Source organism: Typopeltis vanoorti, chromosome 15 (assembly GCF_054136105.1).
Source record: "Typopeltis vanoorti isolate ZY-2024b chromosome 15, IOZ_Tvanoo_1.0, whole genome shotgun sequence".
Classification (NCBI taxonomy): domain Eukaryota; kingdom Metazoa; phylum Arthropoda; class Arachnida; order Uropygi; family Thelyphonidae; genus Typopeltis; species Typopeltis vanoorti.
In genome coordinates, this window is record NC_143563.1 from 62,596,140 (window position 1) to 62,615,233 (window position 19,094).

The 19,094-nt window shown below is 37.3% G+C and overlaps 1 protein-coding gene across 1 annotated transcript in view; it reads right to left on the reverse strand.

Annotated features, from left to right (window-relative positions):
- The window catches only part of LOC150098807 (sphingomyelin phosphodiesterase-like), a 120,817-nt gene that overhangs the window by 55,675 nt on the left and 46,048 nt on the right, over nt 1-19,094 (reverse strand). Inside the window, exons 5-6 of the mRNA XM_090405756.1 lie at nt 11,623-11,703; nt 2,321-2,408 (exon numbers count right to left, since the gene is read on the reverse strand). Coding sequence (XP_090261882.1) covers nt 2,321-2,408; nt 11,623-11,703 — 169 coding nt within the window. The remainder of the gene's footprint in view (nt 1-2,320; nt 2,409-11,622; nt 11,704-19,094) is intronic.

Here is a 19,094-nt window from a genome sequence, read left to right on the forward strand (position 1 = left end):
TTCTATATTTCCATTTAAATGCATGGATGATGCCCAGATCTAATGGCTGAAGCTCACTTGTACAAAATTAGGGGGAAAAGAACACTAATCTAATGTTTCTGAGCTGCAGATCTTCAGGATGTGCAGGACTTTTGTCTAGCAGTAGTAGTAGTAGTATTTTGCTGTGATTTACCCCCATTTTAGCAACCACAGCATGCATGGTGGATGTGAAGATACTGTGCTGTTGGCGTCATACTTAGTAGGCAGATTTTTCACATTCTTAAAACACCTTGGCTTTTTAAATTTACCAATTACCAGTGGAAGTAATTTTTCTGATCCATCAGCATTGACCATGAGCAAAACAGTTATCCTCTGTTTGCTGAGTTTCCACCATGACACTTCTCTCCTTTAAAACACGATGTTTTACTTGACAGAATGTTATAAAAGGGCCCAGTTTCATCGACATTAAAAATATTTTTTGGTTCATAGTCCTGAATAATAGTCTTTAGTTCATGTTTCTTCTGGTTTACAGTCTCCCTGCAACACTATTACTTTTTCCACACACTTGATTATACACAATATTGTGATGAGTCTTGAAACGATCAACCCATCCATTTGACGCAGTAAAACCATTAATCCCCAATCTCACAGCAAATTCAAGGGCTTTCACTTGGAGTATAGTACCATTGACTGGAATACTCAACGCTCTCATAGAAACAAACCACTCTGCCAAAAGTTTATCCAATTCATCGTATGTCGATGTCTGGATATATTTTTGTTTTTTTGACGTAGCACCAGATTTCTTTGCATTGAGTTTAATGCTTCATCTGTTTTTTACTATCGTGTTCAAAGTGGACACGGAGAGTCCAAGATCTTTTGCTAATTGCACACGTGTTCCGGCATGCCAATTTACACATCACAGAATTGCCATCTTTTCTTCTACCGAAATACATTTTCTGTCTTTTTTCTCCATGTTACTAACATGGATCATCCACCACTGCAACTTGAAAGCAATTATCACAAGCTAAATTACATAGCAGAAATTCTGAAATATATCACGTGCTTCTGCATTGCAACTAAGAACACCAACACTGCAAGCTAGTGAAGCGATATTTCATGAACTGTGGTTTATCCACTGATATCTAATATTCACGAGTAACAACTGTTACTTGGTAAAAGTGTGAATGTGATTTCAAAATTTATGTATGATCCTTGTTCACAATTTCAATACAGCGCTGTGAATGTGAAATCACATCACAACACGTTACGGGTGCCACGAGTTACTGACAGTTTAAAATTACTGATATGAAAACTTCAATGTATCAATTCATACTGTGATTGAAAAATCACAGTATCGCTCATCACTGCTGCAAGCATGCAAGTCACCTGATGACGAAAACGAAACTACAGCCAGAAGCAATGGCATCTGGGAACAGAAATGTGCAGATTTCTGCAGAAATCGATTTGAAAATCAGTGTTGCCACCCGAGAAAAAACCGCAAAGCACAGGAAATAATGTACACATCAAGTTGTTAATGGTGGGAAAACAATATATCGTAAGAATAGGCCTTAAGAGGGGACCAACAGAAAATGATGTAAATGGCAGGAAAACGTAAATTGTGGGAACGTAAAAATGGGGTTTTAATGTACATTATATATATATATAATATACATTATAGAGAGAGAGAGAGAGAGATGTGAAATATATATATATATATATATATATATATATATAGAGAGAGAGAGAGAGAGAGAGAGAGATGTGAAAAAGCAAAAGGCATTTCCAAGATGGATGATGAGTACACTGATGATGGCTGTGTTTGAAGCACCAAATGATTTACTGCAGTTTGTAAAATCTAAGGACCTCCCACAGTAAGTCTTGAGACCAAATAAGCCTACAATAATATTAATACTAAATTTAAATGACATTAAACATAAAGGCTGAAAATGATTTTTTATTGGGTCATAAAATAAAAAGACAGCTGAACAAATGATGAACAGCATCCACTGATATATGTTGCCAGAGACTTTGCTTAACTGACTCTGGTTCAACAAGAATTCCAAGTTCCTAAACTTATCAATCTCTGAATAACAAATGGTTAAAATAATAATAATAAAATAAATTTATTGAATCCCCAGATAAGTAGTAAAGCTGGAGAACTGATTAAGAAAGAGTTCATTGCACAGCATGTTTTATCATTGATGGATGATAACCACTTCTAGTGATTCAAACTGCTATTTAACTTCAAAGAAAATTGAACATGAAGGTCAGATATTAGTATCAAATGAGGAAAGAAACTGAATATTAAATTATTATTCTTAATAACTTTTTGAATAATTACCTTTTCTCCTTTCAATTCTGCTTTCTGTAGTTCATTAACAAGCCACTTCAATTGAATTGCTTGTTCATCTGGATTAATAAGCATCCACCTAATTAAAGAATCATTCAAATAAAAACCAATACAGAATTAACTTATATGAATTAATTAAACTAATAATGCAATCATCTGGATTTCAAATTGAAATATATAATATAATATAGTGAGAATGTCACGAGGAGAATGAGTGCTCGTTCGAAAGGAAAGGACAGCGAAAAATTGTTAAAAAATCATTGAATGATTTGAAAACCTTAATGGATAGTAAACAGGACAAAAGTGATGCAAATATGGTGGAAGGCAACAAAACTGAGAGAACGAATGAAACCGGAAATAGTGTGAAGCAAGGTTTGAAAGCTGGAAAAACTGAAAGAATGAATGAAACAGGAAACAATGTGATGCAAGGTTCAAAAGCTGGAAAAATTGAAAGAGTGAATGACAGCAAAAGTTGGACGCAAGCACCGAAACTCTAGGATGAATGAGAGTGAAAGTGTGAAGCAGTGGTCGAGAGTGTGAAGTGAGATTCAAAAGTTGAGTTGAGTAGGATGAGGCAAGAGATGAAATGGATGCAGAATGAAGTTAAGAAAATTTGGGAAATGTATGGGAGATTGAAAATGATTAAAACAAATCATGTTGGTATAATAGAGGTGACAAAAGATGAGTGAATGTCATTGTATGGTGACTCCATTATTAAAGGTGTGCTGGATGAGCGGATGCACAACGTACGTTTTCCAGGCAGTAAAATGAGTAGAGTGATTGAGGTATTGGATATGTGGAGAGAGCGAGCAAAGGAGTTGATGGTTTTAATAGGTATGAATGTCTTGACAGAGAACAAAGAGGATGTCAGAATGGATATAAATGCCAGGAATATCTGTAATAAGGGAGAGGAATTGGTGGCGCAGATAGCATCAGCCTGGCCAAAAATTATTGGGATCACTGAGACGTGGTTGACAGAAGGAGGTATAATAACAGAAATAGAAGTCACTGGGTATAGCATTTTTTGTCAGGATAGGAGGGGAAAGCGTGGTGGTGGGGTACTGCTTATGATAAGTGATGACCTATGTCCTCTAAGAGTGGAGGCTTTGGAAGGTAGTGAGACAAATGATTTTGAGAGCGTATGGTGTGAGGTAGAGGTAGGCAAGACAGGATATTTAGTGGGGTGTTGCTACAGACCCAAGAGCACAGAGGATGGGGAACAGGAGATGTTTAAGACAGCTAAGACAGCAAGTGCAAGAAGATTGATTGTTATGGGAGATTTTAACTACAGTAGTATAAATTGGAGAGAGGAAGATGCATGTAGCAATAGGGGAATGGAATTTTTAGAATTCTTGAGGGACAAATGTCTTAGGCAACATGTAACAGAGGGAACAACAGGTTCAAGAGTTTTGAATTTGGTTATAGCATCAGAAGAGTTGATAATAACTGAGTTGACATCTCTCCCACCAGTTGGAGAGAGAGAGAGACCATATGGTTTTGACTTGGAAAACGAATAGACATGCAGGAGTATCAAAGAGATGGGAACTTATGTGGAATTATAATGCAGGTGATTATAATAGTCTTAGACATCAACTTCGGGAAGTTTCATGGAGGAAGGAATTGGAAGGCTGGGATATCATTAGTGCGTGGGAAATTGTGAAAGAATATTTGTTAGCAGCAATGGTAAGTTGTATACCACGAGTGAAGAAGAGGACTTTACTCCAAATTGAAGGAGTTTCAATTTGGAGTAAAGTGGATGACAAACAAAATTAAACAGGAATTGCATGCGAAAAAGAGGCTATGGAAGAGATATAAGAAGACAGGTGAAGAGAAGATGCATGAAGAATATAAGACACAGGCCAGAAGAGTGACTAGTGTGGTAAGGAAAGCAAAACTGGAATATGAGAGGAGATTGGCCCTAAGATCCAAAGAAAATCCTAGGGAATTTTTTAGCTATGTGGCCAGTAGGAGAAGAAATGACTGTGGAAGAATGATAGAGGGATAAAAATGGGAATAGAGTGACTGATGCAGAGGACATAACGGAATTGTTCAATGAACACTTTATTGGAGTATTTCATCCTGGAGATGTCAGTTTTAATGCTAGAGGGATAGGGCTGGTTCAAGGTTTAGAGGTACAGGAGGAGAGTCTGTTTCAGATACTGAGTACTCTGGATGTCAGTAAAGCTTTGGGACTGGATGGTATTTCACCACGAGTTTTGAGAGAATGTGCTAGGGAACTGACAGTGCCTTTAACCTGGCTGCGGCAAAGGTCCCCAGGGAATGGAAGGTAGGTAAGATAGTGCCATTGCATAAGGGTGGTAGCAGACTTGAAGTGTCTAATTATAGACCAGTTTGTGTGTCATCAGTAGTTGTTAAGATCTTGGAGAAAGTAGTGAGAGACCGTATACAGCATTGGGCAGATGAGGGGTAATGTTATCTGTGAGAGTCAACATGGATTTGTGAAAGGGTGCTCTTGTTTTAGCAATATGTAAGCCTTTTATAATAAAGTTACAAGAACATTGGATGAGGGAAAGGCATATACTGCAATTTTCTTAGACTTAGCAAAGGCATTTGACAGGGTGCCACATAATAAGCTGATATTTAAGTTGCAGCACATGGGTCTGGATGTCAGATTGGCTGTCTGATAGGTATCAGAGAGTTGTGTATGGTGGAGCAGTTTCAAGGAGGCAGTGGGTTACAAGTGGGGTCCCACAGGGATCAGTACTAGGAGCTATATTGTTTAACCTTTATATCAATGAGATTGCCAGTGGATTACAAGGGGATATTCAGTTGTTTGCGGATGATACGAAGCTGGGAAGGATTATTAGTAATAGTGCAGATGTGGTAGCCCTGCAAGAGGATTTGAATAAACTAGATAGATGGGCAAATGAATGGGGGTGTCAGTTTAATGCAGCAAAATGTAAGGTCTTGAGGTTTGGGAAACATCGATGGGATGCTGTATACTCTATGGAGTTATACTGGGAGGAAGTAGGGGAGACAAGAGATCTGGGGTTGATGATTGATAGAAACCTGAAGTTTAGGAGACATATTGCAAAGGTGGTGAAGGTAACACAGAGGATTGCTGCAATTATGAGAAGGACACTGACCTGCAGGGATAAGAGGGTTATCATTCATTGTATAAGTCTCTGATCAGACCACACTTGGACTATTGTTCTCAGATTTGGTCCCCAGGATTTGAAGGGGATAAATTAACTGTGGAAAGGATACAAAGACGGATGACAAAGATGGTTTCAGGACTGTAGTTATGAGGATCAGCTGAGGGAATGTGGACTGCAGAGTTTGATGGATAGAAGAAGGAGAGGTGATATGATTGAGACTTTTAAACTGTTGACAGGTGGTTACAGGGTTGACACTGGGGAGTTCTTTCGCTTGGTTGAACAGTGGGAAGGAGTGAAGACAAGAAGCCATCCCTGGAAGTTACGAAAGGAAACTGTGAGCAAGAGGGTGAGGAGTGGTTTCTTTGCGTGGAGGGTGGTTGAACCATGGAATGCATTGCCTGATGGAGTGGTGAGAGCGAGAACAGTCAATGAGTTTAAGGAGTGGTATGATAGACTTTGTGTTTCTTAGGGGGGGGACCTCCCCCTGAGTCTTGACAGACTTTATGTTCTTAGGAAGGACCTCCCATAATGAGTCTTTTGACTCCATGGAGATCTGAATAATAATAATAATAATATCAGGAGGCTACTTAGAGGGATAAAAGAGAATAGTGTGATAGGAAGGGTAGTAAGCATGTTGCCTAGGTATGACTGTGGTGAGATGAGGCAGAGAGTACGGATTTGAATGATATGTTAGCTAAAATGTGTGAGGAGAAAGGATTACAGTTTGTTAATGTGTGGAATGAGTTTGAAGGACGAAGTGAACTGTATGGGAGTGATGGACTGCATCTGAGTGGTTATGGTGTGAGTCGCTTGGAGGGACTGCTGCTGGAAGGTAGAGAAGTGAGTACAGAGAATAAATCTGATCAAGTGGGAAGTGATATGAAAGAGCAAGAGAGATTGAAGAGGTGGTAATGAATGAGGAAGTGCATGGCATGAATATAGAAAATGAGAGAATGGGTGTGCAAGATGAAGAGGGGAAAGGGAAGGCTCAGGGTGGACGGATACACAGCGTAAGAAAGGCAGATGCACCAAGAGGATGTGAATGCATGTGTAGACAGGAAAGGAATGGGATGACCTGGGATCAAGAGGAAGCAGTTGGAATTGAAGAGGGTTCTAAAATGAATAAGCAGAAAGGGAAATGGCCCCAGTCGAGCATGGAGAGATCACATCGAATGAGTGGTATTAGTGAAACTGGCTGTAGATCCAGGAATGAGCTGTTGTGTTTTTATACAAATGTTAAAAGTGTAAGACACAAGGCAGATGAAATGGTTGCATTAATTGAATCTGTTCACCCAAAAATTGTTGCAATAAATGAGACATGATTAGATGAGGATGACATCATGACAGGAATAGAGATGGACGGGTATGATGTGTTTCATGAGCAGAGAAGTGGTAAAAAGGGAGGGGGAGTGCTATTGATGATAGAGAGAGAGTTATGTTCATACAAAATAGAGATGCAAGAGGGAAATAGTGCCAGTGGTTTTGAGGCAGTATGGTGTGAGATAGAAGTGAATAGAATGAAATATTTGGTTGGATGTTGTTATAGACCTGGTAATGTGGATGGTAGTGACTATGTTGAGGGATAACCACCTCAGACAGTAACAGATGGTATTCGAGGATTGAGGATCTTGGATTTCATCATCTCATCTGAGGATGTAATTATAAAGGACGTGTCCAATCACCCACCAATTGGTGAGAGTGACCATGAGGTGATTACCTGGGTAGTTGCCAGCAGTGTGAGGACTTTTATGAGAAAAGGGCATATGTGGAACTACAAGGGGAGTGATTATGAAGAGCTCAGGAGACAGCTTGCAGGTGTAGCATGGAATGAGGAGTTAGCTGGAAAAGAGATCAATGCAGCTTGGGAGATTTTCAAAAACTATCTAGTAGATGCAATGTCTAAATATATTCCAAGGGACGACAACTTTAAATAAGGTAGGTATAAAATGTATGAATAAAATGATTAAGCATGCGATACAGAGAAAGAGGGCATTATGGAAATAGGTATAAGAGAAGTGGTAATAAACAATTCTATGATGATTAGAGAGAGGCAAGGCAGGTGACTTGGTTTTTAAGTGTAGCAAAAGTGAGGTATGAACAGCAGTTAGCTAATGAAGCCAAAAAGAATCCTAAGGAGTTCTTTCGATAGGTAGTGAGCAAAAGGAAGAATGATTATGGAAGGATGACATTGATTGAAGCAAATGGTATAAAGATAAAGACAGCAGTTGCGGAAGATGTGGTGGAGATACATAATGAGCAGTTCATAAAGGTCTTTCAATCTTGCGAATGTGACTTCATGGAGAGATTGAGAGCAGTTGATGATGGGGAGGAGAGATGTATATAAGTGAGCAAGAAGTGTATGGGGGAGTTGAGCAAACTAGATGTTAATAAGGCTGTGGGACTTGATAATATATCACCGTGTATTCTGAAGGAATGTGCCAGGGAGTTGATGCCGGCCTTGACATATTTTTGTAATACGAGTCTTGCACTGGGTCAAGTTCCTAAGAAGTCAAAGGACTGTGCCGCTTCATAAGGGAGGCGATAGAACTCAAGCATCAAACTATAGGCCTATCTGTGTGTCAGGTGCTGTAGTTAAGTTTGGAGAAGCTTGTGAGAACTAGAATCCAGAAATTGGGTTGACAACAATAGTATTATCTTTGATGGACATCATGGATTTGCTAAAGGAAGGTCATGTTTTAGTAATCTACTTACTTATTACAATAAGGTGACTACTTCCTTGGACAGAGGAGAAGGCTACACAGTAATGTACCTAGATTTTGCAAAGGCTTTTGATAGATTACCACATGATAAGTTGATAGTCAAACTAGAGTGGATGGGGTTGGATATTACATTGATGCATTGGATTGGAGATTGGCTATCTGATAGGTATCAACAAGTTGTATATGGGGGAGCAATATCCAGGAAAAGGTAAGTCACTAGTGGTGTGCCTCAGGGGTCAGTTTTAGGGCCATTACTGTTTAACTTGTATATTAATGTTATTGGCAAAGATTTGGAAGGAGATATTCAGTTGTTTGCAGATGATGCAAAGTTGCGAACGAACCATGAAGAGTAGAAATGTTGTGGCCTTACAAGAAGACTTGAATAAATTGAGTGATTGGGCACGGGAATGTGTGTGTTCAATGTTGCAAAATGTAAGGTTTTAAAATTTGGAAAACAAAAATGGGATGCAGAATTTATTCTTGGTGAGGATATATTGTCGGAGGTGGAGGAAATATGAGATCTGGGGGTGATAGTGGATAAGGATCTGAAATTTAGGGGACACAGCCAAAATTGTGAAGACAGCACAAAATCTTCTGGAAATGATGCAGAGAACAATGACTTGTAGAAATAGGAAGATTCTTATTTCATTGTATAGGGCTTTGATTAGGCCACATGGACTATTGTGCCTAGATTTGGTTAACTGGTTTTCAGAAGGATGAAGAGATGTTTGAAAGGGTCCATAGGCGACTGATTAAGGTGGTTTCTAACCTATAGAATGTCGAGTATCAGGAAAGATTGAGAAGATGTAACTTGCAGAGTCTGGTGGACAGGAGGAAGGGAGGAGATATGATAGAGACCTACAAGTTATTAAGGGGTTGTTATAGGATCAATGCTGGAGACGTTCTACAGAAAATAGTGGGAGATCAGGGGAGAATCAGAAGTCATCCGTGGAAATTGTATAAAGAGGGTGTGAGCAGGGGAGTGAGAGGCAGGTTTTTTTCATACAGAGTTGTGAATGATTGGAATGCCTTGCCTGAGAATGTGGTGTCTGCAGAGAATTTGAGTGTGTTTAAAGTGCAGTATGGTTAGCTGTGTGTATGATAAAGGACATCCCAGATGAATTTTTGATTCAATGGGGTCTTGGGTAATAATAATAATAATATTAATATATCTCAGACATAGCTTCTGCAGCTGCAAAAAAAAAAAAAAAAAAAAAAAAAAAAAAAAAAAGTATTTTTCTACTCAAGGCATTACTTCTCATTTATACAACTGCTAACATTACATAAATATCAACTCTTCCCAACCATGGAATATTGCTCACAGGAGGGTGACGCCAAATCTTCTATAAGATTTCTTGAATGCTATTCAAAAGAGGGGACAATCTAGTTAACCGATGCTCTCTCTCTTTCTCACTCATAGGTGTTCATTTTCCTTATGATTTTTACAAGTCTTTTCATGGATAATGTTCTGCTGAACTGGCTACTAACATTCCACCACTTTTTTTTTCAAAACTGAAAGAAAAAGGGCTGCTCTCAACACTCATTTACATCCAGCTCCAAACAGAGGTAACTGTAATTGTTAAAGTAATTTCCCAGATTCTGGGCATGGATCCATCACTGAGTATGAGGTTGAGACAATGAAGGGGGGACTTGGGCACTTTCTTTAAGAAGATATTCAAGTAGAAGAATATCTTAAGAATATGTTAAGTAGAAGCAGATGCTTCTACTTAACAACTTAACATCATTTCAAAAAATCTTGTAGCTAGTGTTATTAATATCATATTCTGTAAGGGCTGATTTATGATCTTTATTCAGGTTGATATAAGACTGATGTTCACAAATAACATTTTGTAAAGGAACAACCAGTTCCAAAGCAGGATAAGTTGCAGTTACTTTGATATTTGTCTTTTCAAGAGGGTAAAAGTAGACTGATTTGGTTGAAATGTACGTATATGACTGCCAGTTGAAATTTCTTAATAACCTGAGAATCATGCTTGGAGGTCCCTTTAAAATGTGGAATGGCAATCCTTTACAGGGTCATCTTTTCTCAAAGAATTAGGAGAAAATGGTTGGTGATTTTGTTGATAATTCTCAAGTTGTAAACCATTGAAAGAGGGGCACTGCTTGATAGCAGAGATTTCTTGCTGAAGAGATGCTTTTAAACAAAGATTTCATATTTTTGTGAAGGATAATGTGCTGATGTTTGGTGAATATGGAAAAGAAATTAGTTTTGTGGTATATAGAAATGGTGATACTGAATATATATATATATATATATATATATATTCAATCCTAATAGTGTATAGTTTATAACCTAGCATTCCTGTGCCTGTGCATGAAAAGATAACCATTATTCACACCATGTAAAGTATCGTATTTGAATTTCCATTATTTATTCTTTCATATGAGACCTAACCTATTTCACACACAAAACCTACATACCTTAAATTTATTCACTGTCAGGAAACTCAAAACTCATTCTGGCACTCCATTCCACTTACTTTCCATGAAAAAAATCTAGTCTGCACACCCTTTCTAACCACACTCTTACATAATTTCTTCTACAGATGGCCCTAGTTCTCAGACTATTTGTCACATGTTGAAAAATTTCCTTTGCATCAATTTTATAAAACCTCTTTAACATCTTAAAGTTTCTATCATATTCTCTCTTTTCCACCTATCAACTAAACTTTAAACCCATAAACCTTCAACCTATCATCTTATACTTTGTAACAGAAATAAAAGACTATGCACTGTATCAGTGTAATAGTTATGCTTCCACAGTGCACAGCCTTAAACTTCTGCTGCAAGGTGTGCAATTTTGCACTTATTCATATTAAAATGGCAATCCCATAGATCTATCAATGCTAAAAGTTTATGTAAATCTTTCTGAAGGGACTTGATGTCAGCATTACTCTTTATAACTCTCCAACTCTGCATCATCAGCAAACAACTTAATTCCTGTCAATCCACAAGAAACATTACTAAAAGAATAAATTAAATCATAAGGGACCTAAAAACAGAGCCTTGCAACATGCTGCTCATTACCTTCCTTTTCTGAGACACTGTTTTCCCTCTTCTCCTATAAATAAATTGTTGATATCATTCAGATAGCCAATATCCTATCTGACTAACAATCTATTATCTTATTTCATCACAATCAGCTTCTACATCATGTACCATGCAGTAATCTAATATATACCTTTGCAAAGTCCATAAATATCACAGTATATGAGATTCACTTATCCAATGAAATTGTCACTTTATCACAAACTACAAAATTTCCAAAACACAAAATATTAAGATTGCTCAAGTTATTTCTAATAGTAATATGCTGTTCTATTTATTACATGAACTTCCATTTTTCATATAGATAACATAATACTGTTTGTTACAAAAGTTTTGGTGAATGATAGTACAAGTAATAAAATATGTACACATCAAAGTTGATTACCAGTTCAAGCTATTGCAATCATTCATGTTAAGTGAGATAATGCGGAATCCAGAATTAACTTTAACAGAGAAGTATGGTTTTCTGCAAAAGAAAAGCAAAATCATTATATAGTAATCATATCTGCTGTATAGAAATATTATCTGCATAACTACTTGTTTTGTAATTTTTTTTGTTGTTGTTTCAAAAGAGAAGCTGGAGTTCTCTTTTGAAAGATTCTGATTCCATACATGCCCATTCAAAATGGGCATGTATGGAATCAGAATCAACAATATATAAAATAGCTTATATTTATTACTCTGCTATTTTCAAACAATGGTGGAGGAGTAATTTTTATACATAATCAAAATATCTCAAATTATCAAATGGAACATGCATCAATAATGGATCTAGCAAGAGACTAGAAAGAATGAATATCTTTTGATTTGTGAAACTTTAAGTTCTCCTATCTTCACATGGATTCATGAAAATATCAAAATTATGTATGATGTTAAGTAGCTCATCTGAACAGAATTGAAGATAGACATCATCAACATAAGAAGCAATAATGGAACAGAAGTGTTACTTATATAGAAATTAAGAGAAATACTATATCAACAAAACAATGATAACAATGTATGTTTAAAAAAAACCAAACGATACCATAATGATAACATCATGATAAGAGGCTGTCAACATGCTGCCAAGATATGACAATGACAGGTAAGATGGCAAGTAAAAATCATGAATGTTATGTTAGCAGAGCTGTATCAAGGAAAATGTGATGCAAAATGCTAATGTGGATGTACTCAAGGGAAGGATTGCACTGAACAAGCATGGATTGCATTTAAATGAATTTGGTGAGTCATCTGGAGAGATTCTTGCTAGAAGGAAGTGTAATGAGTGATGTGAACAAGGATCAAAGGAGGTGACAGAGGTGTAAAATATCAGGACAGGTAAACCTGAAATGCTTGTGAATTGAAAGAATAGTAGCATGAGAGAACAGGAAAGCAAGATGGACAGGGAAGTGGGGAAGGTTCAGGCAGATACAGAATAAGGGGATGGATGTTGAAAGCAGTAGCAAACTATGTGTGTATATTGGAATGGAATGGGCTGAGATGTAAGGGGAGGGAGGTTGAGTTTAAGGAGATGGGTAAGTGGTAATAAAGGTGAGCAGGAATGGGAAAGTAAGGAGAAATTGCAACGAAGAGGTGGCTTAGGACTGGTTATAGATGGAAATGTGAATTGCTGTGTTTAAATTATGTATGTCAGGGAAATAAGGGAGATGAAGTGGATTGGGAAGGGTTATTATAATAGTGCAGATGTGGTAGCTCTGTAAGAGAATTTGAATAAACTGGACAGATAGATAAATGAACGGGGATCAGTTTAATTTAGCTAAATGTAAAGTCTTGAAGTTTGGGATATATCAATGAGAGGATGCACACTCTGTTGGAGGAAGTGGGGAAGGCAAGGGATCTGGGGGGGGGGGATGATGACTGATAGAAACTGAAATTCAAGGAACATATTGCAAAGGACCTGCAGGGATAAAAGAGCTGTCATTCCCTTGTATAAAGGTCCTCATCAGAACACATCTGGACTAATGTGCTCAAATTTGGTCCCCAAGATTTGAAGGGGGATAAATGAACTGTGGAAAGAGTGCAGAGGCAGATAACAATGATGATATCAGGACTATAATGAAGATAGGCAGAGGGAATGTGTACTACAGAGTTTGGTAGATAATAGGAGAGGTGATATGATTGAGACTTTTAAAACTATTGAGAGGTAGTTACATGGTTGACACTGGGGGAGTTCTTTCGTCTGGCAGAACAGGAGGAAGGAGAAAAGACAAAGGCCATCCCTGGAAGTTGCAAGCAAGAGGGTAAGGAGTGATTTCTTTGCATGGAGGGTGGGTGAATCATGGAATGCACTGCATTGCATGATAGAGTGGTGCAAGCAGGAATGGTGAATGAGTTCAAAGGAATGATATGATAGACTGCATTTTCTAGGTTGTGCCTCCTGCTATGAGTTTTAAAATGCCATGGAGGCCTGAATCATTATAACAATAATAATAATAATGACAATGAAATTGTTGGAAAAAGTGACATATAGTTGGATGAGAATGATATCTTGATGGAAATATAAATCGACGGATATGAAGAGGGTAAGGAGTGATTTCGTTGCATGGAGGATGGGTGAATCATGGAATGCATTGCATTGCATGATAGAGTGGTGCAAGCAGGAATGGTGAATGAGTTCAAAGGAATGATATGATAGACTGCATTTTCTAGGTTGTGCCTCCCACTATGAGTTTTAAAATGCCATGGAGGCCTGAATCATTATAACAATAATAATAATAATGACAATGAAATTGTTGGAAAAAGTGACATATAGTTGGATGAGAATGATATCTTGATGGAAATATAAATCGACGGATATGAAGTTTTTTTGTAAGGATACAGAAGAAAGATGGAAGTAGTGTTGATTGCAGCAGGGGAATTATGTCCACAAAAGATGAAGATACAAGATGGAAATAGGCCATGGTTTTTGAGGCAGCATTGTGTGAGGTGCGGGTTGACATGATGTGATATTTACTTAGACATTGCTATAGGAGGGAATGTGGAGACAAATAAATGCATAGGCAAACTGGCTTAACAAGAGGGGTAATCATTATGAGTAATTTAATTCAATATGACCATATTAAATGAAAATTACTCTGAATTAAGAGGCCTTTGTAGAGACATCACAAATTAAAGAATCGTAATGATCAACTGCAAGAAGAATAGAAAAGGCAGGCCATGAAGGTCACTGAGTTGTAAGGACAGTCTAAGTGCAGTATGAGTAGGAATTAACCAATCAGGCCAGGAAAAATTCCTAGAGAGAGTTCTTTCAGTATGTGACAAGTAGAAGAAAGAATGGTAAGATGATGTTAATGGATGAAAATGGTAGACTGGTAACAGTTGCAGAGGATGCAGTTGAGTGTATAGGGAATGGGAGAGAAAGAGAGAGAGAGAAAGAAACAACTGATGGCGAGTGAGCAAGAGGCATATGAGGAATCAAGTAAACTTGTCAGTAATCAAACAAGGCTTCATGATATATCACCAGGTGTTTAAGTGAATATTCCAGGTATTTAACAGCAGTTTTGGTGTATTTGGCTAACAAGAACCTTGCAACAGTACAAGTCTACAAAGGAAAATAAAATTACTCCACTTCACAAAGGTGGTAAGACTGAGGCTACAAATATAGACCAATCTGTGTACCTGGGTTGTCGTTAAGAAGTTTGGAGTAGAATGTTCACTCTATTAATTTTAGGTTTGTCAATCTTGTCTAAATATTATACTATTAAATAACTAGTCTAAGGCCCGATTGGTTAGCATATCTATTCTCCAGCTAAAAGGCTGCGGGTTTGAATCCCACTGTGGGCATGGACGTTTGTGATCGTCTGTGAAAATACTATTGGTGGTGGTGGTGGTGGACAGTAGATGGTGTTGGTGTGGATGATGATGATGATGGTAATTACGGTTCCCTGTAGTTGGTGGACTGAGTGGTGGAGATGGAGAGTTGTGGAGTGGGTGCCCTCCCTCGATGAGTCTTTGGACTTCTTGGAGGTGTCACGTAATAATAAAAATAACAATATTCCTCAAAGGGCTGTGTAGTACCAACTCAGGATAACACACCTGAGTTTCTGGGGGAGAGAAATCCTACTTCCCATGCCAGAGGGTGACTAACTTAGAAATGGCTGAAGCAATGCTGAAATTCCTCTAGTTGGTGACTAGAATCTAACTTAGAATGGTCTTTCTTGGGGAAGTCCTACTAAAAAGGTAGGACTAATTATGGGAGTTTAATAGCTGGATGTAAAAAATAGGAATATTCTGACTGGCTGATGTAATTTCTGATTTTTTTTTTTTTTTTTTTTAACACATGAGGCATATTAATTAGCATTAATGTTTATGCAGCTTACAATAACAGTTGTGTTTATGTAACTGTATCAGGAAAGCAATTTGCTGTCCTGAATGAATGTCAGATAATTGAAGTACAATTACCTTGTACTGTACCAGAAGTCAGTTAACATGCAAGGGTTGGTTAATTGAAGGATCATTATTTTTAATGCTAGATACCTCATATATCTCCACAGCCTCAACTATTCCTCCTCCTTCTAATCCCATCCCATTCCCATGTTAATCATCCATTCTTATTACACAATGTTCCCAGTTCCACCTTGTTATACAGTATCCTCCTCTTTCACTGTCCATCTTGCATTCCTGTTTTCACACATTCTCATTGCTTTTCTCTTCTCCTCTCCATTTACAAACCCTTCAGGATTAACCCCTGTTCCACCTTTTAGCTCTTGCACATTATCTCTGACTTTCTGTGATCCATTGTGCACATCACTCATTACACTTTCATCTTCTAACAGTCTCTCCAGTTGATTCATACCAAATGTATTTAAATGCAATCCATCCATCTCTCTCTCTCATACAATTGGATTCATCTCTCAAATGCATTCCACACATCAACAGACTGCACCCCATTTTCTCCATACACAGCTCTGCTAGCATACATAATTTTTTCTTGCCATCTCAACTCACTGTTGTCATGCCTGAGCAACACACTACCTTTCCTACTACACAGTTGTCTTGCACTCCACTCAATAGTCTCCTTATATCCATCCTCACATTCTCCTAGTACTCAACTAAATCATTTGTGTTCACAGTTACTAGTAACTTCCTCACGCACTTACTTCTTGTATCCAAAGCATCAATCACCCTATTCATCTTACCCTTCTGGAAAACAGATCTTACCATCATTTCATTGACCATACTTTTAATAATAGAATCTCCATACAGTGCTATTCATGAGAGATTTGCTACCTCTTTTTCTCCACTACGGAGAAAAAAAGAGATAGTGTAGAGCAGCCCTTATCAAAGTGTGGTATGCGGTTTGGACTGCTAGTGAATTTTATTAGGCAGTTTTAAGTTATGCCTACAAATAGTCTCCTGTCTTTGCTGAGATGAACAAATATGAAGAACAAAAAAGAAATATGATGAACAAATATGAACTTAATATGAAGGTTGAAATGTCAGGAAATTAAATTAATTAATTCTAACACAGTTATAGTCTCCATAATTTGTCTGAAATGAATTCTGATCTCCGTGTAACACTAAAGGAAAGGAGTCTATCAATACCACTTAATACAGACAAATTATGGAGACTACAACCATGTTAGAATCAATTACTTTAATTTCCCAATGTTTTGACATTCATATTAAGGTTATCATCTGGAGTATACACACATATATACAGAGACAAGCTATATTACATTTCAAACACAATGCCAAAGAGACAATGATTTGATCAACCATTATTCTACTGGCCTGATCTCTAGTGGAAAAAAAAAACTACATCAAATCTATATTCTATTTTATAACATCAGTTATAAATAGAATATAACCAGCAGAAAATCTCTTTGGCATACTGTTTGAAATGTAATATATATGTGTATACTTCAGATGACCTTAATATGAAGGTTGAAATGTCAGGAAATTAAATTAATTAATTCTAATGCAGTTGTAGTCTCCATAATTTGTCTGAAATGAATGCTGATCTCCATGTAACACTAAAGGAAAGGATTCTATCAATGCCACCTCTGTCAGCAGTGTGGTAAAATGCAGTGAGCAGTATCCGCTTTTAAGCGTGTGACATTACAGAATGCAGTACCATTAAGGATGATGTGGATATCCTTTGGACTATGAGCAAAATATAGCTAAATGTAAGGTTTTGAAATATGGGGCACATAGATTTTCTCTTTGAAAGAAAAGACTAGAAGATTTTCAGAATAATGAAAAATAGAAAAAATGATAAACTTGTAGACAAGCTTCACTGTTGGCAGTTATTCATGTAATGTTTAATTCACAACATGAAAGGAACCAAGGAAATATTTATTTATTAGTTGCTAATATTTCACTGGATTTCTAATCAGCACCTTCAGAGTATACAAACAATTTGTCACAGCACATAAGCACAATCAGTTATTAGTGGGAACAATTCAAAATTATAATAGACATAAGAAAAGAACTAACATCCTATTTTGGCACCCTCTAATGTTGGATAAAAAATAATATAAGCTGCTTTAGAGACAGTGGCTGATATCAACTGGATTTAGAAAGTATTTTTAACTTGGGTATAGTTATGTTAAAGATACCAAGCAATTTTAAACCTGGTTTTACTCCATTTTTCCCAAGTAAGCAAACAGACAAAATGTCAAGTTTGCGCCTGCAATATATGCAAGACTAGCTGCTCCCACAGGTAGTGTAAGACCAAGGCAACTCGTGGTAGAAGTGGAGCAAGCTCTGATCACTAATCTTAATATTTATATAGTGATCAGAGCTTGCTCCACTTCTACCACGAGTTGCCTTGGTCTTGCACTACCTGTGGGATCAGCTAGTCTTGCATATATTGCAGGTGCAAACTTGACATTTTGTCTGTTTGCTTACTTGGGAAAAATGGAGTAAAACCAGGTTTAAAATTGCTTGGTATCTTTAACATCAACTGGATTGTTTATGAGTTTGGATATCAGTTTAACGGATTGGTAACCAGCAAAAGTTGGTTTCAGTTCTGGGACCATTACTGTTCAATCTTTATGTCATTTATATTGTCACTGGACTACAGGGAAATACTGAATTGTTTGCAGATGATGTGAAGCTTGGGAAGGCTATTAGTAATGGTGCTGATGTTTTGACTCTTCAAGAGGATTTGAATAAGCTGAAAAGGTAGGAAAATGAATGGGGCTAACAGTTTAATATAGCTAAATGCATGGTTTTGAAATTTGGGACACAGAGACAAAAGCTTGATATTCACTTGATGGAGTTATACTAGAAGAACTGGAGACAACAAGAGATTTTAGAGTGATTGTAGATAGAAATCTGAAGTTCAAAGGGGACATATTGCAAAAGTTATTAAGACAACTAAGAGAACTGCAGCAATATTGAGGAGGACATTATCTATGAGAGATAGAAGGGTGGCAGTTCCATTGTATAAAGCTTGGTCAGACTACTTCTGGATTTCTGTGCTCAGATATGTTTCCCAGGATTTCAAGAGGATGATATCAGACTATACAATGACAGTTATGAGGATAGACTGAGGGCATGCAGACTACAGAGTTTGGTGGAGAGAAGACAAAGAGTGGATATAATTGAAACATTTAAGTTGTTGAAAGGTTATTATCAGATTGATACCAGGGAGATTTTTCATATGGTAAAATGAAAGAACAAGGAAGTTTTTGCATGGAGAGTGGAAGGAGCATGGAATGCATTGCCTGAGAGAGTGGTAAAAGTGCAAATGGCAGATGAGAGCAAGGCATGGTAGGATAAACTTTGTGTTGTCTAGCACTGGCTTCCCATGATGAGTCTTATGACTCCATGGAGGTCAGTAAAATAATAACAATAATCTTTTTTTAAATTCTTTCTAACCCTTTTGCTTGTATCTATTGAATATCTAAT